Here is a 25,290-nt window from a genome sequence, read left to right as displayed (position 1 = left end):
CCCCGCGCTGTGCCCGCCCGGCCCGCAGCGCGCCCTTACCCCTTAGCGTGCTCGGCCTCCTCCTCATTGTCGCCGTCTATGCCGCAGGTGTCCTGGTCATCCAGCTCCAGGCTCTGCTGGCTGGCCGCAGACTCGCTGTCCTCCGCCATCACGGGGGAAGGAGGGAGAGGAGGGGGCGGGGGAGCCTATGAAAGGAACCGGGGCGCACGGGCAGATGCAGTCCGGAGGAGCTCCCTCTAGCTGCTGTCCTACCCCGTGCCGCCGGAGGAGGTAGAGGCTGCTCAGGCTGCCCGGCCGCTCCCCTTCGCGCCGCGGGGGACCCGTGCCGGGTGGGGCCGTGCCGCGGGGGGTTGGTGCCCTGCCTTGCTCGGCCCGGTCCCTCACACCCGTGCGGTGTCGCCCCTGGGCCTGGGCCCCGCTTGACCCCCTCGTAGCCGACATCTGACCCACACCCCCCTGCCTCCCACGGGCCTCAGGTCCCCGCACCAGGGTGCTGGCTCCGCCGCCGGGGCGGGCCCGAGGGGGGGCCCTGGCGATGGGCCCGCGCGGTGGGGCGGCAGCTGCCGGGCCTCAGCAGCGTCGGGGTGCGTTTTGCCAGCTCCCCGTGCTCCCTTCTCACACCGTAAATACTTGGGCGCCGAAGTTGCTGCCAAGGCCGCCGTGGTGATTCCCCTGCACGGCCGTGACCGTCGGCTCTCGTAGCACTTGGTCTTTTCCCGAAGCCTTTTTTTTAATTTCTGCAAACTCCAGTCAGGTGTAAGGCTTTGAACCCAGGAAAACAAATGAACTTGTATTAATTACTTGAACTCTCGTGATTTCTAGGGTCATATCAAGATTTCTGGCTGAGATTCAGAATTTCTTAGTGCTTGGTTTAGCAGTGCTGCCAAACATCACATTAACACCGAAGAATAGTGTGCATCGGTGTAATTTCTCCTTATCCCCACTGCCCTCTTGAAAGTAATTTAATGTGAGGAAGATGTTGCTTCCTCCCATTTTTATTTAAGGTGGTGATTTGGATTACTTTTTCCTATTTTTGATGTAAGGTAGTGCAATGTTTTGCTGTATCAGATATTGCAGGTGACATGCCAAGTAAAAGACCTCACTGGCCAAGCAGAAGACAGCTAGATGTCCCTCCCACTGTGCCCTCGCAGTCAAAGTCTGACATATTGTGCACCAGCCTTGGGCCACTCTTGTGTCCTACTGCACTTGGTCCTTTACAACACATGAGTTGCCACGGGAACTTGTAATTCAAATGCATAAGATTCTTGAAGAGTTAAAGGCAGACAACGTAACGATAAAAAAATCCAAGGCCCAGGTCACCCTGTCAGTTGTACTTCTGTCTATAACAGTTCTCCTAAACTACCTTCCAACTTCTCTCAGTCTAACCAAGTAGTCAGTTGTATCATACAGAAAGTTCTGCCTTCATGCTATCAAATAATTACTGAATATTTGTTTCCTGCTGCAGGTGGACTTGTGAAAGCCCCTCCTGTTTTGTTGTGGAAGGACAGAGGGAAATACAGTTCTGAATGGATAATAGTCATGGTTCATCAGCTGTATGATCTGTCATGGTACGCTCTGATGTCTCATGATTATGTTCAAGCCTTCAGTGACTGCAGCCTGTGCTGGACTTCCATTATCTGACAGGTATTTTCTGTCTCAACAGTTTTGCATTACTAGCTGCAGTGACTGGAAAATTCAAGGGTACTAAATCAATAAGGCTAGAAAATATTCAACCAGCACATTCCAAATAAAATAAACTGTGAGCTAGCACATTTATCTTTAAAGCCAGCAGTTGTTCCTGAATGTGGCTGAATTCTTAAGGTGGTGTTGATCTTCCACAAATGAGTAAAGGGAGAGAAAAAATTCTAGATAGGTGGTCTACCCTCAACTGTTGCAAAACTGATGGAGTCTGTAATTAACCCTCGGCAAAGTAGGACCTCCCAATGTCAAGCCACTGCTGTAGTTCAGAGGGGAAATGTGCCTACCATGTTACCACAGTTTGAAATTACCTTTAGAAGTAAACCTTCATTCAGTTGTAATGTATAGGAGAGAAAGGAAATTTCAGAACAAAGGCACAATACCCAATAGTTTTCAATAACAAAAAACAATTGTGAACAGCTGCCCCATAGCCTGGAGAGAAGTTAATCCAGTGATTACTAATGATTTTTTTCCCCTCATAATAATGTGTAGGAGAAAGTGAAGAACAGTATGTCAATGACTAAACAGCTATATTGAATCACTGTGTTGGAGAAACTGTGAGTTTAACCATCTTTTGTCCTTTACCACAATTTTCCTCTCTTCATTGAGACAAATGGAGTATAAGAAGCCTGGATCCTGACTCTTCTTGCAGTTCACAGTGATGATAAAAGAGGCAATATCAATCTCTCCCAGCAAGCTCCCGCTTGGTGTTCCCTACTAGAAGGTCTCCCTGGAAGGGGGATCAGGAGAAATATAGCTGCCAAATGGCTGCTATGCTAGACTTCATAGCACGCGTGAGGAATATCCTTATGGATATTACAGTTTATCTCCTGAGAGGCACAATTGGGATTATACACCAGATTTGACTGTTACAAGGCCAAATGACAACACTGAATTGTGCTTTGTGTTTCATGAATATGCCACTTTTGCTAATACCACAAATAAAGAAGTTGACCAGAAGCAAGAGGTATGCTTCTGTCCTGCACTGAGGATTTCTGACGTAGCTTCGCATTTCTGAAGTTACCAGGCAGCTTCTCAGAGTGTTTACATTCACTCTACAGACACTGCTCAGCAGTTGCACTACTTGATAGACACTGCTCAGCAGTTGCATTACTTGATAGATGTTGTCTATCACATGTAAAAATGTCTTCCCAAAATAGAGCAGAAAGGTGAAAAAATGTACCCTTGAATTTCAGGACCCCACATGCTCAACCACCCGGAGTTAATGGAGTGTGTACCGTTAGGAGAGAAAGCAGCATGGATGGCACCTGATGTGCCCGAACAGGCTGTCTGTGGGCATCTGTACTTCCAAGACTTCTGTTGACATGGGTGGGTATGGCCAGGAACTCCCCAGATTGCTGCATATGCGTGATGCAGATAGAACCCACACACTAGCACCAGTCTAAGCAGACCATCAAAAGCTATCAGACGTGTTTTATTTTAAACTTACCAAGTAAAGAGCCTGTGTTTGTGAAGGTGTGACTTTACTGTTCTTAAATGATTGAAAAGATGTCTTCCTAGATGTACTGGGAAGATAAAAGCCTTTTATTTTATGGAGATTAAAAAGAAGAAAGCACAGTCATTTTACACAAAAGCTAAAAAAATTAATAATAAAGAAAAATAGACTTCCTAATCAGGAGATACACTTCACTTAATACTAAACAGCCTATCATGAAATCAATTAAAATAATTCCAGCACTTGATGAATTACTTATTAGTTGGTTGGTTATTTTAATAGGTCTCCTTAGAGCTTTAGTAGTGAGTCTAGGTTTGCTGCTAGATGTAGCCAAAATATCCAGTTGCTTATGGCAACAAATTGGAAGAAAGGAAGAGAGAAAGGTTGATAAAATACTACAGATGTAGCTGTGCCTAGCTGCTCCCACCACTGTCAGCCACCAAGGAACAGATCAGTGTATAGGGAACCCCTACACCACCACAAATCCCAGCTTTCTGGATCTTTCCCCATCCTACTTCTCTTTCCAGGCTCTGTCTCTCTGCTTTCAATAATAGATACAGTCATGGGCTTGTCATGGCTACACAAAATGAACCCTTGCATACAATTCTGAGAGGCTGTGAGCCAGCTTGAATATAAGCATGGGGATAGGCCCAGATCTACAAATGGACTTTGGTGTTCCCATGTTTAACTTTTTCCTACTTGACTCCTACAGCAAAATCCAGGACTCCCAGCAAAGCCCTACAAACACTCAAATACTTTGGGCATTTCAGTGGCTGACACAGCTGACAAAAGAACCCTAGGCTACCGAGGGAGGAGCCATCTACACTCGGTGAGGATTGGGAAGCCTCAATTCCCAGGGCTGTATGGCTCTTTATCAGATCTCACCTGCTGGATGAACCACTGTGTAGTCGGTGGTCAGGGTCATGCCCTTCTTCTCTTTGCTCTTCTGCGACTGAATAAAGCCAGCCAGTCACAGATACAGTTTCTCTCCAGCAGCCAGGCATAATCCAGACTTGTTTACTTGCCTCGTGATACCTATTTATTACATCCCAGTGAGCTAGTGATATATAATACAGCATTCAGACTCCTGGCATCATCTGATTAGTCTATGTGTTCTGAGTATTAAACACTGCAGAAGAAGAGTACCTGCAAATTTCATGGATTGTGCCTACCTTTACACAGCACATTGAAATATTCATGGCGTTTATAATTTAAAATGGATTTGATACTGCAAGTAACAATAATAAAAAACTTGGTGTTCAAATTTTTGTAATCTTGTAAATTGGGAGCAAAACTGATCCAATCTAAAAATTAGCTAATAGCTTAGTGTTTTCTTTATTTTCCTAATAAATATTTGTAAAAAGTTGTGGAGCAAACAAATACGTTTAGACTTTGCTTCTTCATGCAAGTGCCTACTAGTACTACCTCACGGTGATTCTTTTTTACTGGCTTCTCTTTATGCTGAGAACTTAAATACTGCCTTTTTCAATCCTGAATGATATGCAAGGGTAAAAGAATACAGGTTCAAAATACACTGAACACCAAAACACATCTATATTTTTGTCACAGCTAACATCAGGTTAGGTAGAAATGGTTAGGGAATTAAATGAGCTTGTGATCCCATATGTTGCATCCATGTGAGATCACGTCTCTGATCTTTATGGTTTGTCTCTCCCACTTTACATCTTTTTAGCTTCCCACTGCATACTACACTTGGTGAGCTGCAGCTTTGCCTGTCTCCCACAGCCCACTTACTGCTGGCTTGTGTTGGCTGTAAGCATTCAAACTGGGGGACAAGCTCCCTCAAAACAGCCCACTCTTTCTGCTGCACTCTGACATTCAGCTTTTTTTTTTTGTTGAATTCTATTTTAAAATGGACCTCATACCATACCTCTTCTATTTTACATCTTACCTTTTGAACTGAAGCACCTCCTTCTCCATGCTGGTGCATGCATGGGCAAGGGCCGTGGGCTATACAGCATTAAATTGGGGTTAGACATTTACATGCATAATGAAAACATTTTGTAGCACTAAAAAATGTGTATAATAAATACAAACCCTCATGCTTAAGGGCATAAGTGATAAGGAGAGGAAGACTTTTATCCTGTGGGCTTATTATCACTGATAGAGATTTCTTCCCCAGTTTTTTGAAGTCTGTTTTTGATGATTGTTGGAAGCAGGATACAAGACTTAGATCAAACACAGGTTCAAACTGGTTCCAGCCTTGCAATTACTCTGTTCCTGGGATCTCTAGCCCCAAAAGGTAATAAATAAATAAATAACATTTTACATTAAAATATATTTAATAATCAGAACTGACTCTTAAATAATGATTATTACAATTATATACATATTTTACATGTATATGTCTATTTTTTCTAACTCTCTCAGACCCTTCTCAAACTGTATGTGAATGAGAATTAGTGGTGGCAGATTTATTGACAAAGATGGTGTTGACACTGGTGCTGCAGGAGCTCTGACCAATACTCAGCAATTACTTCTGCACATCCAATCTCCACATCAATCCAATTTACTCCTGTCAGCTCCTAAACCAATTCTCCCATCAGCCTTTTACAGTTCCCCAGTATCAATGCGCCTGCCGTTTCCTCCTCTTTGCAGGGAGGCTGCAGGTACAGTAAAGATGTTTTCTTTCCCTGATTCTGGATGGAGGGAGTGACAGATACATGAATTATTTTTAATCTCTTGACCATTTCAACATATTTCCAAAATTAAAGTTTTCAGAGGTTTCTTTCTGCCTGTTTCTGATAGTACTCTATCCCCAAACAAAAAGGGACTCTTTCCTGTGATAGATGTACATTTTTTTTCCTGCCAGAGTGAAGAGGCTACAGCCTGACTACAACTCTCAGAGCATTTGTAACAGACTAGAACTATTAGGGCGCTCCTACATGTCCCGTTTGTCCGAGGGTATTTAACACTCTCAGACACTCTGAAATGGAGACTAGAGTCTGGAAACCTTGAGCCTTGAGTAGGAACCTTCTCAAAGTTCAAGCCCAGAGAAGGAAACCTAAAAGTATTGCTATCCCCAAACAAATGGTATGTCTATCAAATACTTTAGTATTAATTACCTATTTCCATTAGCATAAACCACTTTTATTTGGAAAGGTGCTTTTCCAGTCTTGGGAGGCTGTGGTCAAAGACAAGCAGACCTTGGATAAAAATAGTATTTTATGATGAACAGAATGCTCCTTGTGGTGACAACCTGCTCATTATTTCTGGGTAGATGCTGTATTTCCCACATTTCCATGACAGCTGACAGAAGATAATTTCTAATGTCCTGTAGGTTGCTCCACCTAGAAGTATCCCATTAACTTACAAATCAGATAAAGGGATAATGCCAATAAAGGTTCTGCATACCTTCTGGGTGGTTAGAAGCAGCGTCGTTCAGAATGCACACCTACTGTATGTAGAATTACACTGAATTAAGAAGAGTCTCATGGACACAATGTCTTCCCTATGAAGAAAATGGGAAATCAGACTTTATTATAACTCTTCCATTTCTATGCAAAATTTTTGGAGATTTTTACAGTAGGATTCTACCCTTCAGAATGTTACAACTTTCTGCAAAAGAAAAGCCTCTGTCAAATGTTGCAACAATTGCAGAGTAAATTACTTAAAATATAGAGACATTAGACAAGCTTTAATCACAAAATTTAGACATTAGGTCTAGGCTAGCAGTCCAGTGTGAATAAATCTCATGGAAGTCAGGGGCATTGGCACAGCAGAAACTCAGCATCAAGCATGGCTTTGACCTTGCAATGTCAGACCACAAGGACAATTAAGTTAATTAATACAAGCCTTTATAAGCTCTTATGCTAGTTCTTCCAGTCAGCCTAGGTGAGCAACCTTTACTTTGACATTGCTTGATGTCGAAATGCTGAAACTAGAATTTAAGCCAGCTTTGATATTAAATGCATTTATACACATACGTTTGCATGTGTATGCACGCACGCACACACAGGCATACCCATACATTTCTGTAGGTATACTTTGCAGATTTAAAGGAATAAAAGATCAATACAACTGTCAAAACAAAAACATTCCTCATACGGGGGAACTTGGCCGTCTTTTTCTGCTCCCCTCGTTGTTATAGTGTTATTTGACACAGGATTATGAGGTGTTCAATTCAAGGTAGTGCTAATGGCATAGACACGAAGAGGCAGATAGCTTGGGAAGGCTCACCCTCACCAACACCTAAAAATAGCTTTACTGAAATGTCATTGGCATGTCACATTGTACGTCCCATCAATGTTGGCCTCACAGCATGGCACAAAACTGAAGGTGGAATCAGTGGGTTGAGTTTACAGAAGGGGCATTCTCTGAAGACAGGGGAGAGGGAAGCCAAGACCCAGAGCCTCTCTCATCTCCAGGGGCAGGGGACACTGGCAGAAAGGCCCTGTCCTGAACATGTAGTAGTATGTCCTGAACAGAGTAGTATGTGGGCAAATGTCCTGCTGCATTTCTTTTCATGCAGATTTTCCTGAGTTTGAAATGTGGTTCCAGCCTCTTCCTTTATTGATGGAAAGCTTCCAAAAGAAATGTGTTGGGAACAGAGCTGTAAGCTCGAGCATAAGAGTGGGACAATAATGGGTTTCTACCTAGGGAGAGAAGCTCGGGGGCCAATGCTGCTGGGAGTGTGCTTGTGAAAGTCTGGTGAGGGCTGGGGGGAAGACAATCCTGAAGCAGCAACATTAAGGCTTTTTTAAAAATTCCTACAACCACTAAATCACCAGAACCCTTTAAAAAATGTTTCTAACAGAAGCCATCTGAAATAATCTCTTCCAGCTTTGATGCCCAACATCTCTTGCAGCAGGACCAGCCATTCCTTTGAAAGTGGGATTTCTCATCCCACAGCAATATTTCAAGCATCATTTCCTACCTTTATAATACAAAACTGGCAGGACCATTCCTCAGTTGGGTTTACTCAGGAGTCCGTATCTCCAGTCATGTGAACACAAAGTCCCTCTCTCCACAATTACAAAAATAAATTGTAAACAGGTATTTCATTTGTACCTCCCTGTTGTCATCACATTTTCTTTCCCTGTGGCTGTAAGTTTCCAAGGCAGAAGAGATATTTAATGATCAAACATACTAACTGGCACTGTTTATTCCTAGAAGAAAAGCACATCAATTAAACAAGAAGTACTTCAGTTAAGCGATAATAGACCAGGTGCCACGCTTTGCAAGCTAATAACCTGTGGATACCAGAGGATTACTGCTGAAAAGAACTAGATACCCTTTCTGTTATTACTATCAAATAGAAGACAGTATCTGGTGTCTGTTTACCAGTTAGAATTACACGAGTAACATTAAAAAAATGCTCCTCTACTCTGAAAATGGCACTTGGCTGCTGCTCACTCATTACCCAAAGCTCCAATTCCAAACAGTTTGCAGCCTGGAAATGAAAATATCAGACATAAATAATGAAAATATCATGTGTGTGTATATGTATCTATCCTGATACAGGTTATATCATCATACTATGTATTATATATTATATATGTACAATACAATAAGGTTAGCACTGAAGCTGCCAGCTTACATTTGTCTGTAAGCAGAGGAACAGGAAAAGAATAATAATTGAGATGCTCTTATTTTTCTCAACTTTGAAACAATTAGTAGTTAAAATTGTTTTAACTTTATTTTAATCTAAAACCAAGGTGCTATTGATGAGCTGAGAGAAAACAGGCTCATTTACACTAGAACACACTACACTGCCATAGGCAATGATGCATTTTGGTTTGAATGGAGATGTTAGAAGCTGAACACCGCCCCCGATAAGATGCTGGGCAACATCTCTCAGACTGCCAGGGATCTCTGCACTTGGACTAACAGCAGGTCCATGAATGATGATCTTGTCCCAGCTGCCTCCTAGTGATTGAAGATATAAACTATATTGAAATTCTAAGATATAAACTGTTTTACACACAGTATGTGTGGAGAAGCAGTTCACCACCAGGTGGCAGATATTCCAACTTTAAGAATTGCAAATGCTAAAGAGACCCAAACAACAGCACTGATTTAAAAAAAAAAAGTACCTGTCACCTATACATTTTAGAAAAGCAAACTGACATTCCTCTTGTTTGACAAAGTCCAAGGATGTACTGGATGGATGCTACCATGCCCCAGGTTACAGCCTAGTGATAATTGAAGAGGTACTGGGTTATAACAAGCTTTAATCCCCACATGAATTCTCTTTGGTTAAGAAAAAAATAATGCCTTTTTTTTTTTTTTTTTTGGTTCACTAGGGACCCTGCTAGAGAAAGAGCAAATGTCTAATCCAACACTTGCTAATTTAGAGCTGTACTATTCCACAGGCTAAATCCTACATGGGACATGCAATTTCTTACTGATTTCAACCATGTTGGTTTAGGATATTGACATAAAATTAGTCTTCCAGAGAATTCTTGGATAGAATCAAAGGCAGAAAATTAAAATACTGCCAAGGAATTTCAGGAGTGCTCAATTCACTCTACTAAAGCTACGCAGTCCTTCCTGTAAGACAGAAAAGTATCAAGAGCAATTTCCAAATTATGGGTTTTCTTTGTAAGCTCATCTAAGTTATTTTTTCAGCTCTATTTGTAGAGGTTTTAGCATGCTGGTACTCTGATGAAGCACTTAATCAAATAATAAAAGGTCATCACCCCAATAAGTCAAGATGCTCTACAGACAGTTTAATAAGCTTTGAGAAGCAAGTATATCAGCAGGAATGAAATGGGAGCTGGAGAAAAACCATGAAGTGAATGGACTCTTAATGAGTGTATTAACTTCCAACAGGCCCTATGATATAAATTGACTTTGGATAATATAACCTAAGATTTAAAAATTGTCTTTACTCTTTCACTCATTATACATTTGAAAATCCTGATTGCTGATAGATTAGTAGAAGACCTGTTCCTAGTATTTTTTAAGTCCAATATATTTTCATTACTTTTGTAAGCTTTGTCGTTACAATCTTTTGCATTTTTCCTCATTAATACTTGCCATCCAAAAATGAGAAAACAACTGCTTTTCCAGGTTATCTTCTATGCGGACTAGGAGCTGCTGATGGCAAGACCTATCCAAGTTATACTTTGTTCTCTGTGTTTTATACCCTTTATCGGTACCTGCTTCACTGTGCAACTGCAAAATATAAGCAAGAAAATTTCTTCATACTTTACCAAAGTATATTCCTCGGTATGTTTTTGAAAACTAAAACACAGAGCTTGTTGCTGGACTATAAGATCAGACACCCTGTGCACAATGGACACACTCTAATCTCAGCCCATAATCTGATCGGTGTTACTCTGTTCCAATTTCATTTAACATGTGGCTCAGATGTGTGGTGTATACTGAGAGTTACACTTCATAAACTCTATATTCTGCAAAAGCAAACTACTATATGGCTGGTGATATCAATAACTAAAAAATTGCTATTTTAAAGATTTGCAAAATATGCACATTTTGTTAGTTCAAATATATTTTCTGTGTTAGGACCACCAATTATCAAACCAGCAAACTATGTGTTTTGAACATAAAACCAACACAATTAAAGAAACAAACCACTGCAATTTAATAGCAACAATCTCACTTTACAAGATAATAATGATGGAAACTTTGCAAAGGAATCTGAAAAAGAATGTAATTAAAAATGACAGATTTAAGACAACATAAAGTTGAAAATTAAATAGCACAATAATTCTAGTATGTGGAAATTTTAACCAGAATGCTTACTGATTAATAAGTGACACTGTATTACCAGCACTTACTGACATCTGATAAATACTATTCCTTTAAAGTATTTTTCTGTTCAGCAACCTTGCACAGACTGACAGTAAGTAAGCCAGACCCCAGAGCCAGTTCACATGTGGTCAGTAGCAAAATTCCTAAACAGAACAGAAGAGGACCTGGAATGCATGTGGCGACTAAAAATTAACATACTGCTAATATGGTGATTTCAATATTCAATGCACTCCACAAATATTATTTTAGATTTCTTTTACAACACATACCACTTCCAAACATGAATCAAGGCAAAACAGAGGTGATGTGGCTTTGTGGATGGAGAGGAGCACTGGCCTGGGAACGAGGAAATCCGGATTCAGTTCCCGGCTCCAGCCCAGACTCTCAGGTAAGACATTCAGCAAGACAGAAATTACAACACTGGCCTCCTAAGAAAACCTTGAAATCTACTGAAAAAAGTGCAATGAATCCAAGTCAGGGAGTATTATTAAAAATTAAATAGGAACTATATAACACTTTCTCTAATCACTTCAGAGATTACATAATAATTAACTTTATTAAGCATGACGGTTGCTAATGCTGCGTAAAAATAATTGAATGAAGCATGATAAACTGAATGTATATGAAGGATTCCACAAGAGTGGAAGTCACATACTTTCCCTTCTTTGAACCCAATTCATGAAAAAGTCAGAAGTGTGCAGTAAGTGTGGGTACCCACAGAAACCTCAGAAAGAAAACTGGTCCCACAGGAAGCCTGACTCCATAGAGAATTTTGGTGATACTAGGATTTCATTTACAAAGTCTTCAGTTGATACTTAAGCAAATAGTTACGTATTTATCAAGACAGGCAGGGTGTTTTTCTGAAAAGAGGTCTATATTTCAGTATTGACTGAACTGCATAAGAAAGTGTGTTAGTAAGTCACACAAGCATGAATATGCATAGCAAAAATGAAACCTAAGTATTTTTCTTATTAAATAATATAAAACAATGTGATGACTACCAACAGAGGAAAAAAATCCACAAAGATATTTTTTGCAGTTTATTTTCATTTATAATTTTTGGATAACCAAGCAGCTCTGTATGGAGAAAGCACAGAAGGGTCATTCTGGCACTTTTGGATAGTACATTTTCTTTTTTTTTTTTTTTTTTTTTCCAAAATTTTTCTAGACACATTCAGTCCACTTGCTCGGTCTATAGTCCATTTTATATGAGCATGATTAGCTCATATGATTCCAGAGGAAACTAACAATATATACAGTCAATGAAACTATCTTCTTGGCTACTTTGGGCCTTTAAAATGTCTTCTAAGTCTATCCTGGCTAAACAGAATCCACAATATACATGATAGCTACAGAATACACTGTATTGAAATGAGAAATGCTCAGCACAAAATGGGACTCTTGGCATGCAGCTTAAAATAAAAGGTAGAAGTTCAGAAGTTTATAAAATCCCAAATGGGGTCAATTAAAAGGAGTTAGCAAAAGAAGGGACTGTTCATTGTTACTGTAAAAAAGGCACTTTGAGTAAATGGGACCAGAATTGGAGGAATCTTAGTCGACACAAAGTTCAGTTTGGTTTCATAAAAAGGCTTCAATGCTAAGGGATGCTACTCAAGTTTCCTGCAGTTTTACATTAAAATAAATTGCTGAGTAGTTTATAATAAAGGACATAAAATGTTTACAACCAACTTGTAAAATTAAGAAAAGCATAGTATAAGCAAAATATTACTAAAAGCAGCAATGCATAGCCTTTCATTGAGATAATGCACGATTTTGGACACCATGTGTCAAACTCTTGTTTTTAAGATACTTTCAGTAGCATTATCAACATAAAATCGGCCTACAAAACAAAAGCTTTACCAGCTCCCAGTCATAAGGAGATTGAGGTCATAAACCAACCAAAACAATTTGTCAGTATTTTCAACATCCTGGATGACCAATATCAAGTATATGGAATAACAATCACACGCTTTGTTCAGCTATCTCATTGGAGGCAGCTGTTAAATCAGAGGAATGATTTAAATTCTTTTCTAACATTTACACAGTAATGCATTTAAGTTCTTTCAAATGTTGCTCACCACAGTTTGTTTTTCTCTTTTCTCTCCACAACAAAAAAAAAAGAAAAAAAAAAATCAAGCACTTCCACAGAAAGAATATTTGGCAATTTTATACTCCACTGAATGGTGGATTTTCACAATAGCTCACTTTAGATTGAAAGTCATTAGTGGTCTTTCCTCCCTTTTCTGCCAAGGACTCTTCTTATCTTCACCTTGGTCATCTTCCTCATCCTCCTCATCCTCCTCATCATCTTGAACTGATGTTCTGTGTTCAGGACTAGTTAATGGCTCTGGTTTGGTATCCACAGTTCTTGTTTCCTCCTGCAGGCTGGGCAGCTGCACACCACTCCTCTTACTGGTGCCTTCTAGTAGGCATCGTAGAGCATTGTCCTCGGGGCTACAAACTGCTGTTCCACACTCGCTGCCACTTTGGTCCATATCATCCAAGTACACAAGTTGTGTGTAAGCTGTGCTGTCTGAAACCTTCCGCTCTCGCTGCTGATGCTCTTGCACTGGTGGGTGACTCTGTGGCACGGACAGATGATCCCTTCCCTTTCGGGCAGATTTTGGTTCATTCATGTCAACACCAGAGTCCAAACTGGCATCATTACTCCCATTCCTACCAGCTCTTTGGAGATCAATGTACGAATGTCTAACATGAGCATTTGAACGTCCATCTAGAGAAACAAACCATGCTCGAGGATGAGGCAATGGCTTTCCACCTCCTAATTCCATCAAAGCCTTTTCTGTAAGAAGCTGCACTTCGCTATTCATTTGAGCCAGGGATGCATCATTAAGTGAGGCAGGAATGGAAATAGATTCAGACATGGAAGCATTTTGTTGACTCCACTCAGCTGCACCTGCATCTTGCAAATGTTGCTGAGATATTGCTTGGGATGCTAACTGTTGGGGTTGCAGCTGTTGTGGGGGGTGTGGAAAAAGCCGTGCATGAGGGTTAGGAAGCTCAGCCTGAAGTCTTTCTATATCAATCTGTTGGTCAGCTGGGACAACCAGTGGCTGGCTAACAAAAGGGTGTTCTCCTGGCAATTTCATGTAATGACCTGGAATCACCAACGCAGGCAACACTTTTCTGTAAACACTGTCATTGACTTGGTCAACGGAATTGCAGCAGATTAACTGACCTGGTCGAGGGAAAGATGTAGGTCTTTCAAGGTGATCAACTGAACGAGACATCATACAATCAGTAGGTCTGCAGTCCAGCAGCTCTTTTTCAGGGGCTGAAGGTGTGGGGTATATTTGTTCCTGAATATTGTATTTACTTCCAGTAGCAATATGGTTCATAGACACTTGAATTTCTCTCTCTTGCTTTTCAAATAAAGGCTGAGAGAGCATAGCATTGTAACTTCTCCTGTACTCATCTTTGATAGGGGACTCATAGCCTTCAGCTGTTTCTGTAGATTTTCTTGTCTTTAAGGGAAAACTGTCTGCTGATTTGTGGTAGTCTTTCCTTAGAGACCCGCTGGGAGTCAGGTCATCCAAGGAAATTCTGCTCTTGTCTTTATCCTTGTCAGAGAGCAGTTCCTCTCGGGAGCTAAACTCCTGGGAGGTACTGAATGAGTGTTTGAGCATAGGTGTATGCATATCTGCTTCTCCACTAGGTGATACCATCTCCATGTGGACAGCACTGATTAATTCCTTTGCACCTGAGTTTTCAGTGTGTCCATTGCTAGCAACAGACAGCCCGCCAGGAAATTCTGACTCGCGACGTGAAAATATCAAATTTATATGGGACATAGAGGTTGCTTGATCCTTCTTAGAAGTGTCCAGTGCTGTCGAAAGTTGCAGTTTCTTATGATGCTGACGTGGTCTTAAACATTTTCTTCTATAAAAGCCAGTAACAAAAGAAGTTATACATTTATGACTGTTGCACACAGAAACAAGAGCAGCAAGTGTGTCTTACAGGGAGATTTTTAAGCAGTGATTAATATTAGGGGAATTGAGCTTTTATTACATAACCTTACAATTAAAAGCTTATCCCAGCAGCCAAGACAAAATTAAAGAATAACTAATGTCAACTGGGAAATATCTCAAGCACCAATTACAAATTGAAGCAAATGTCTGGAGGAGACAAATACAAAATTACTCATTAATGTACACTTGCCAATAAAAGTTTAACATTAATTTTCATAGAAGCCTAATAGAAAGATCACTTGCAAATGCATAACAGGTACAATGACAGAGATCTTGGACCTATGCCTATGTTTGGTTTAGAACATCTTACAAGGAAAGCACAGGTACAGGTGTATGTGATTCGTTCAACTACCGTCCCACCAAAGGCAGGGATTGTATATGCTGCATGTAACCAGGAACATATGAAATTTAATCTCACTGTTTCTTTCATCTTCAAGTGTTTCCTTGCTTTTTTTTCCTCCCCCAAAGTAAAAATGTTTCAATACAAAAGCTTTTCATTTCATGAGCACCAAGAAAGCTTGAATTTCCAACATGAACTAAGTAACCAGGATGGTGAATCTTACCTGCAGTAATACAAAAGCAGACACAGCAAGACTAGAAGTATGAGAGCCATCCCTCCTAAAATTGCCAAAAGAAACATTGTGTGATAGCTGGTAATGTCGTGTGTTACAACGGGACCTGGAAGGCCAGAAAAGATAATTTAGACCTGTAACAACCTGCAAACAGGAAGAGGAATAACACTTAAACAAAGAGAGGGACATCTTCCCTATTATCAGGGTGCTATGTGAGCAACGCTGCCACTCATAGCCCTGGTGACTATTGAACAGACCATCTCAGAAGAAGAGAGCAAGCTGTGGAGAAAGTATGTGCTGGTTTTCATGGCTGCAAGTCCAAATAGATAATTCTGTGGAAAAGCAGTTAGTTTCAATGGGAGCATGCATTGGTGAATGCTGCCTTCCATGTCTTGATGCTGACACAGTGCGCCAAAGTTCTCGTCATTGGAGAAAAGCCATCACAGCATCTTCCAGCAGTGTAACACATGTAGCAGCACTATGACCAACAACTTCTCTTTAACAACATTTGCAGTGCTTTGCACTAAACAGTACGTACAGTGCAGTACAGGATTCATTGGAAGATGTGTTGGTGCTCTGAATTTTAGATCAAGCCAAGCCAAGCAGATCTCCAGTAGCTTTAAAAAACAGGCCACTAGTGAAACAGTGTTGTAACTCCAGGTTCCAATAATGCTTAGTAAATGTTCTAACATACAAAGGAATGCACACATGTGGACAGCATCTGTTCAGAATTATGCATGTGTAACCCTGTTGGTTTGTAAAATCCTTATCATGATTTTGAAATAAAGGCCCGAATTTGCAGGCAAGGAGGTACAGCACCAGCTGACAGAGTAACATGCATGTACTTTGAAGGACAACAAACATGGCCAACAGTAAGGTTCTAGATCATGAGATTTGTAAAACCTGATCTGTGGATCTTGAGTGGTCTGTAGAGCCACTGCTAGGAATGCAAAGCTCATTTTTGTCCATTTTTTGAGATAAGAAATAAGATAGATTTAATGAGGAGATAAAATAACCTGATTAAAAATAACATCAAGTATATTGCATTTGGGAAATCTAAATATTTATACATTCCGTTCCATGACTACCTTTACATAGCTGATTGATACTGTTGCTTCAGGACATTAAGCAAAAAGAAGAGATAAATCACTTGAATTTTTCATGAAAATTGCAACAAAGTTTTAGGAACCCAGATCTAGCCCTCAGAAAGAAGGAAAAGTAAAATACAAGTAGAAATTCTGCCATATAAGTTAAACTGCAACGACAAATAAGCCTTCTGTTAGAGTTACAGGCCTCCTAACCTTAGAGTTACAGGCACATTTTAATAACTGGTGTAACTTCCTTGCAGCCTGGGACAGAGCTATACTGGAAAATGTTTGGCTCAGAGCAGTTGCTTCTTCTTAAAAGTACAATTATTTTGTAAAATTCCATTAAATTCAATATGATAGTTTATTCAGAGCTGCACCTGCCTCTAAACTCTGTTCAGCCATGAATCAGCTGAATCTTCCAGCAGTTTCATTTAATATAACCTTAAACAAAGGTGTAACATAGCAAAAACCCCAAATGCTCTGCATATCATGAAACAACTTCATGCCATACAAGCAGACTCTAAAAACAGTCCTCATGTTAGAGTTTGTTTTGTTGGTTAGCTATAGTTTATTTAGCTTGCACTGCCAAGGCAAGAATGTTTTCATTTCTACTGTATTTGTTTTTCATCCAGAAAACCTAATAAAGAAAATCTGTTAAGAGGAGAAGGTTTTTGTTTGATTGATTGGCTCTTTTATACACATAGATATCTCTGATTATTGGTGACTGAAGAACTGATACTAAGAAATCTGAGGCAGCCATAGACGGAAAAAAGAAAGAGCAAGCTGCAACATTAATAACCTCCACAGGCACGGAAGTGCATATAATGCCTAGTTCAAAGTGATTTTCTGCAGTGATGCCAAGAGGCTTGCAGATGACAACCAGTCAGCTCATCTACCGATGCCACTCTGCTAATACTCTTCCTAGAACTTCTATGCTGAGTTATCCATGGTGCAAATTAATCAGTCACCAAAACAATACAAAGGCATAAGTCAGGGCAAAATGGGCATATTCAGTTTAAAAGAAAAAAAGTTACAGTCAATCAATCCATTAATAAATGTCTAACTCAGGATGATGGTCGTTTTATTCCCTATTTCTTTGGGATTTTCTGTACAGAAACTTCAGAGCAGCTATTTTTCTGTCTGCTGGAACACTAATACATCGATGTTACAACTCCCCTCGTTTTCTAGCAACGGCTCTACCAGGCAGTGATGACATAAATGCATCAGAGCAGGAACACTAAAAAGATTCCCACTGAAATGATTCAGAGATTTTGAGAACAAGGGTTGTTCCCCACAACAAAAATCCCCAAAAGATTTTAGCCCTTTACTTTCAGATTTCTGTTTTCTAATAATCCATTATTGATCAAGCTGTAGCATCTCTGATGAGGTCATTCTGAAAAATAGATATGTTATATATGAATAAATAATTACTTAATGCTGGGAATATCGATAAAATCCAATTCCATCTCACCTGGGACAGTAGGTGACATAGCTGCAACCCAGTAGCCCAGCTGAGGTGCAATGTAAGTCCAAGTCAACTGATTTCCTTCTTGTTGTACAAGGCCCAAACTACTCTTCAACCATGTCCCTGTAAATAAAAAGGTTGTAGAAGGGTGTTACAGAAACACTCACACGTCCCTCTGCAAACAAGTGGAAAAGCAAACAGTACCAAAACCTATCAATGTGCTGCAGGGGTTGTGTGCATTGCCGTGAAGGGGAGATCGTGCCTTTTTGTTACTGAGGGCTTCCACAAGCAGTCATCCCTATGGCCTTCTCAGAAGCTTTGTACACAAAGAACACTTAAGATTAAATAAAACTAATAAAGCTTCAAAAAGGGTTAAAGAAAATAACTGGACACATTAAATAATAGATTCCTCTTCTTTGAAGGATTCTCCTGGAGCTGATTACATGTAGACAGCCCACCTAAAAACTGTATTTGAAGAGGCATCGTATCTCCCATACCACACTTGAGTTCTGCACACCACCTTTCTGTCAGCTCTGGCTGTCAACTTCTGGAAGACTGAAGAAAATACTTCCTCAAAATGTTGGGTTTCCTATACAGAAAACAAGCTTATGAATGCTACTGCCAGTAAATGTGCAATTAAGTTGCACCGTCACTTTGATTCAGCAACATTAGTCATTCAGAATATGTATACACCCAGGAATACTGTTTGGTAATGGATAATGAGGTTTCTAAAACATGTTTCTCGAAGGAAAGATAATAGATTTTTCAGAATGATCATTTCAAAATGAGTAAGGCTGACAATATTAAAGCACTGTGTTAAAGTTAACAAACTCTTAAATAGTCCAGATTGACAATCTGTACTAGTTGAGAGATGTTCTATTTGCAGAAGATAATTTTGTTGGATGAATTGGGCTACGAAAAACCTTTACAGCTGAATCAGTGGTTTACCTTTTTGCAATTCATTAAGACCTCAGATTCTGGGGCTGTACAAGAAAATATTCACCTTAGTTTCTGATTCATTAAATGTCTAGTATAGCTTGTGGACTGCTCCCATCTTTCTTCTCTTTGAAAGAAACACAGGATTACTCTACCATGCACTGCTGAAAATTAAATAATCGGGTAACAGATCCAGCTCATGGGTCTGTGTGACCAGTTGCCCCGGTCCAGCAGAGAAGTGAGCGGAGGGCAGGCAGATCTGCTTCGCTGGCCTGGACACTGAGAGCCATTGCTGGGAAGCCACCCCGGTACCAAATGGTGTTTCCCGAAGCTGCAGTCCTGGCTTGGCACCACCAGTGGGTCCCGTAACAGAGGGCATTAACTCTCTAAGGAGGTTCTTCACACACTGCAGCAGCCACTGCCAGTACAGCTGATCTGTGTACGGAGAAGGGATGAACCCCTCCGCACTTCTGCAGAGCAGTTCTGTATTTCTGTGCAAAGGAGAGACAGAATGCTGCATTTACCTTACTCAGCTTCAAATGCTGACTTTAAAAGCAAGTTGCATCTTGTACCTTTGATTCCCTTTCCTTTAAATAGTCTCCTGCATGAAATTCCCCAAATGGTGCTTTCGTCAGACGTCACTCAGGACTGAGCACGAGCATTTGTGGATGACAGTCATCTCTACACTTAGCAGTGAGAGCAGAACACACAGAAGAGATGCTGTTGCTTTTTTTTCTAATACCACCAAGATCCTGACGATTTCTGCTGTGTTTCGTAGATTATCCATCTGTGCAAACCCTGTTCATATGAGAGTGGCTTTCCTGAGTATTTATTTCCTCTCTACTACTGATTTTTCCTATGTAAGTACACCCTTAAAGTCCGCCATCCACCACCTTTGGTTAAATAATAAACACATATGAATATAGTGAAAGGTTGTTAAAAAAACACGTTTGAGAGAATTTCTAGATCTAGGTGACTATCACCGCCATAGAGAGACTCTGTATTTGAAAACAAATTGAATTTGTGGGCAATAGGGATAAGGAATTACTGATATAATTTTCAGGTTTCCAAGTATCATTTCCAGTCTGTATAGGTTAGCAAGAATTGGTTATGTCACACAGAAAGTCACACAAGATAAATCATTTTGATTCACAGCACAAAAAAAACCCCAAAACCTGTGTGCACAGATTTGCACATACGGCATCCGTAACTGTCGTATCTGAACACCTTGATGTAGCCATTAATTTACCTCTTTTAGGGCAGGATTATCAAAAATAATAGAATTGAATTGTCCACAGTTATGTGTGAAGTTTCTGGAAAAACTAGGAAAAGTACATTCATTTTCTCCTCCAAGATGGCCACTTTCCCTTCATGTTTTCTACCCATGAACTTCTGGGGAAAGAGTCATACTAATGGCCCTGAAACACACGGTGAAGAACAGCCCATAGGGTCAAAACCTGCTTCTGTCTTGTGCCTAAAAGGCCATTTGGTAAAAAAACTCATGTAAGCCTAAATGTCACATTTGGTTTTTCCTGCAAGGTCTTGTGCACCAAATAATCTAGGCCGAGACACTGGGATTGAGAAAACTGCTGCTTCAGACAGTGAGCATATGCACCAACTATCCAAATACACAACTACGCAAAACAAAATTTAAGACTAAAGGAGATATAAAAGTCCTGATTAAAAAAAAAAAAATGGAAGGACCTGGGTGATGGATTCATCATACTTCCCATACTTCTTTCACCATCTCTAAGCCCTTTAAAATCACACACAAACAGAAGCACATACAAATGTAAGACAGCAAAGTTCAGTATGTTCGTAGTCTCTTGTTACCTCCTCCAGCAGAAGCTATTACTGATTCCTTCACTAGGGGGAACTGGTGTCCAGCTTGCCTTATTCCTATTACACTGCATTCTAATGAACACAATCCTCCTAATGCCTCTTTTAAAGCCTTTTGCTCAGTAATACTCTGCTTGCATAACGCAGCGATCAAGAAAGCTAACAGAGGCTGCACTCGTATCGCTGCGAGCAGAGCTCAGCTGCCATCCTGCCAAACAAGCAGCAGCTCAGATTGCTCACATTTTAGCAATGAAAGGAATCCCTGTATTTGCAATGGAAGCAAACAATAGTCTACTGCACAAGGTCAGTCAGGTTTCATGCTTGTCTTCTGCTCATTTAGGTCACCTGCTCTAGTTAACCACTGGATATACTCGAGGAAATGTATTGGTCTGTATAACACTAGGGAAACATGCAATTCCGTCTCTCTGCTATGGACAGTTAAGAATTTCAAAAGCATAACATATATCCAATATTTGTCATGTTTAAACAAGACTGATGAAGCTTTTGTTGACCATATCCTACACAGTAGTGTATGATGACAGCTAGAAAAGATTTACTTTTTAAATGGCACTGTCCCAAGTTCCTTCGTCAGGACAACACCAAGTGCGGGTTCCTGGGAAGCACGGGTATACAATCTCATCAGTTGTCTTTTTTAATACTTTCCTGGTCCAACACTTCGGTGATAAACTCGCCTCTTATACTTCCACCATTTTTTACCAAAAGTTCATTAATAAAACAGAGCATCCTCCTGCATGATGGAATGAAAAGAATAAAGAATTCCTGCAGCAGCAAAACAGGTTTCAGTGGAAACAGTTGAAACACAAAGTCCTGTATTGTTTCTTGTGAGATCAAATAGCTGAAAGCCAACACAGTATTACTGGAGTGAACTGATGTGGCCTCAGTATTCTGTAAATCCATTGGGACATTTTCAGGTCTCTCTCATATTTCATCTTTTATAGCTTCTAATATCCTGGTTGCTTTTCAACTATCATTAAACACCAAGCAGTGCTCTTCTAGCTCCCTACATGCAATGCCTTGCTGTAATTCTACCAAGCAAAACCCAATCACGTTGTGCTTACTGGCTATGCTCCTGGCGTTTCAAGCTGCCTTGAGTAAGCAAGAGTTCACTGCTGTGCAGCCTTGAGAATGAATTCCCTATCCCATCCCAGATTATTCCTTGCAGTGGGAAACAAAATGTTCTCCTGTTCTAAAAATGCAGCTGATTACCCTCAGTGTCCTCATATACTTGCACTTCTAAGCAAGGGAGGAGACTGAGGGGCAGTGAGTAAAGAACTTCTTCATTTTTCTGCCCTTTCCTATCCTTTAGCCTGCAAATGGAGTAAGGGCAAGGAGCATTCATTTTTTTTTTTTCTGTCCAAGCAGGATTACAACTGCAGGAGAACTAAGTAGAAGGATTTAGGAGGGAAGAGAGGTCTTACTTCCCTGCATGGCTAAGTGTTACGCTAATGTAATTCATTACTCTCAAAATATTCAACAACATCTACTTCCTCCCTTGCCCAAGTCAGCACAATCAACTAGCTTCACTGCTTATTAAGTTTTATACATGATGTGCAATAATTGTTAAGTAACAAGCAATACCAGATTATAAATAAAAAGCAGCACAAATAACTGGATGTAATGGAACTGATGGTTTTTGTTCCAGACTGTGTAGTTCCAAAGAAAACATGTCAATGCATCTCTGGAGCAGAAACAGCAAGTTCAGTACAGTTTGTAAGCACTGCACGATTTGGGCCAATTTGCTATTAATTCTTAAAGAGTGTCTGGTGCTTCACGGAAAACTTCTATATATAGAGACATTCTTGCTTATAGATCATTTTTACATTTCTCTTCCTCTTTTTCCTCTATTAATGTTCAGTGGAGCCAATATGCTGATCCAGGATTCAAGTCAGGGGAGCTGTCTCCTGGCTCAAACGAATGGCAGGGGGAGAACCGAGAAGTTTCTTAACTCTTTCCTCACCAAAATTATATTTAGTGTTACGGACTTTTTGGAATAAATTGTCATTTAACAAATTTATTTGGAAAAAAAACTTATAAACCAGCTTACCCAGCACTCCTTCATATATGTAACTTAAAAGCAGGGTAAGAAAGAGAACTACCATCATTAACACTACAAAAAAAACATAAAAATGCGAGTACTTTAAAAGAAATACAAATCAAAAAGCAATCGGATAAAGACAGCTGAGCTCCATCTGGCTGCAAAAATACCCAAATATCAGAGACAAGTTGAAGATTTCAGCAGAGCAGGAGAAATAAATTCTGCTAGAGAGAAGCATCGTAATACTTGCAGTAACTTTGATTCTGATCATCCTGTTTATTAATCTCAGGCAGCTCTCAGGACTTGCCAATGAGGGCAGGAGGGGGTTATCACGAGTAAATTTAACAGCAAAAGGCTTGCACATTAAATCTCCGTTGCAACACACATTCTGCACTAAAAATGCCTTTTTGTAATTTAATTCAGTTTACTTCTAAATCAGATGGAAAAATGACCCTTTCAGCAAGGCAAGTGTCCAGATGGACAACTATTGCAGAAAAGCCATTACAGAACAGCTATTCTAGACCATTTCCCTGTACAATCAGGTCACTGCATGTATGGCCAGTCTGCCCAGAAAAGAGACGTCCTATTGTCTTCAAAGACACTGACTATTCAATGTGACAGCTTGCTGGATCTAGGCAGCATAAATGGATCTGGTTTTGTAGTCTAGATGCATGATACCTCTGAATAAGACATTACTTCCATATTTTAAAGCTAGACTTTAATATTTTAAATTAATCTGTAGTGAAATCCAGGGAATCTTACACCTCTCTGGCTTCCATGGGCATGACCGTGCATGCTGACAATCCCACACTGCTCCAGCTCAGATGGCAAACTTCCTACCAGCCAACGTGAGGCAAGACCACGCTTCGTTCAGGCAGGACTGCCACACCAGGCCATCTGCTCTAGAGAGACGCATGTGACTCCTATTAAAGTCAGGAATAAATGAGAGAAACTCCCATGTGTGCTGGCTGCGAGGGGAGTTGCATGCTGGCATCCCAGCACAGAACACGTCTCTCTGGGAGGATGCGTAACACTGCTTGCTTCGGGTTTAATTTTCCACGCTGACCATTTCAGAGCCTCCCAGATCATGACTGCTGCAGTGACTTCTGCTGACTTTGATTGTGTGTTCTTCCTATCACTGATCAAAACATTTCCAGTAAATAACTGTCAGAGGAGTGTGCTGTAGCCAGCAGCTTCCCCTAAGGACAGTCATAAAGTCTAAATATTGCCAGTGTTTAAATATATGGCAGCTATGGAGGGTTTTTTCCAGAAATTACTTTTACATGTGAGCTTTTGGTAGGAAACTCTACCATTGATCAAATACTCCTTGCTATTAATTTTGTGTCTTTTAACTGGCAACAGGATCATCCAATCCCACTCAACAGGGAACCAAAATTGTGCTATTTACAGCATGAATTATTTCCACCCAATAGGTGTGACAAATAAGAAGATTTAATTAGCAAGAGAGCAAATTAAACATAATCCCATTATATGAATTTATTTTTATTCACAAGATTATCTTCCCTGGACAAAAGAGTTTTGTAAAGAAAAGAAAGATACTTTCCACTGTACTATTTAATAGCACAGATGTTTTAAATAAATAGTCCTTAATGAGAAGGGCTTTTCTTTCAGCATGGATCTCTTCAGTGATGTCTACGATGTCTTGTAAAATTGGCCTCCTTAGGCAGAGATTCACAGTTAAATGGAGAGATAGGTGTCAAAAGGAATGAGGCAGGTTGTTATCAGACTGAGTGTGGGACAGCAAAGGATATTCAAAACGTACTAACAGTGCTCTAGAAGTAATTTATTTAGATGCTTCAAATGGCAATGTTATTATGGAGTGTTAATCAAGGGCAAGTTTGTGAAAATAACTTCCTAAAGCATGTTCTGACATACATAAATTGTAGCTTTTCATTCTTCCAGCTGAAAGCTGCTTATCAGATTTCTTCTTCCAAATGAAAATCACCTCTAATCTGCATCAGCATCAGAAGTTCTACTACAGAAGGATGGGGTTTTTGGTTTTACTTTTGTTTGTTTTCTAAAAAGCTAAAAGCCACTGAAATTGGAAGTTGAAAAACTCCTTGAATATTGGTAGAGATTACTCTCCTCCTCCCCCTCCCCTCAATACACATGGGTTTAAAAATTCATAGTATTTAAGTTAATATTACAATTTTGTTTTTGGAGTTGCTAGGCAACGTAAAAAAATAAATGTCCCTGCTCTGACGCTCATACCTTCGTTACTCTTCCACTCTTACACAAGCCTTCCAGGGCTAAATCCCGCTACTGCTTCAGCAGCACCACCATTATTTGGTGTACTGTGAGGGAAATGCTTTCAATGACATACCTTGAAGATTTTGCTATGAAGTCTAATGCTTCAATTTATCACTAGTGTCTGAGAAGCTTTGTAGTTTTTGCCGTCTCTACTCATTGTTCCCCTTAGATCACCTGTCA

The 25,290-nt window shown here is 40.2% G+C and overlaps 2 protein-coding genes across 3 annotated transcripts in view; both read right to left on the bottom strand.

Annotated features, from left to right (window-relative positions):
• Positions 1–312, bottom strand: part of NMT2 (N-myristoyltransferase 2) — a 30,505-nt gene extending 30,193 nt beyond the window's left edge. The window contains exon 1 of the mRNA XM_086742237.1: positions 40–312. Within this exon, the coding sequence (XP_086598363.1) occupies positions 40–149 (110 nt within the window). The 5' untranslated portion in view covers positions 150–312. The remainder of the gene's footprint in view (positions 1–39) is intronic.
• An 11,609-nt stretch (positions 313–11,921) lies between these two features.
• The window catches only part of FAM171A1 (family with sequence similarity 171 member A1), an 89,954-nt gene continuing 76,585 nt past the window's right edge, over positions 11,922–25,290 (bottom strand). For both annotated transcript variants that reach the window (XM_086742375.1, XM_086742376.1), the window contains 3 exons: positions 18,015–18,131; positions 15,447–15,561; positions 11,922–14,794 (listed from right to left, as the gene is read on the bottom strand). In XM_086742375.1, coding sequence (XP_086598501.1) covers positions 13,096–14,794; positions 15,447–15,561; positions 18,015–18,131 — 1,931 coding nt within the window. In that variant the 3' untranslated portion in view covers positions 11,922–13,095. The remainder of the gene's footprint in view (positions 14,795–15,446; positions 15,562–18,014; positions 18,132–25,290) is intronic.

Source organism: Chlamydotis macqueenii, chromosome 2, assembly GCF_036417535.1.
Source record: "Chlamydotis macqueenii isolate bChlMac1 chromosome 2, bChlMac1.mat, whole genome shotgun sequence".
Taxonomy (NCBI): Eukaryota; Metazoa; Chordata; class Aves; order Otidiformes; family Otididae; genus Chlamydotis; species Chlamydotis macqueenii.
Note: the sequence above shows the minus strand (reverse complement) of the source record. Positions and strands in the feature narration are given on the sequence as shown.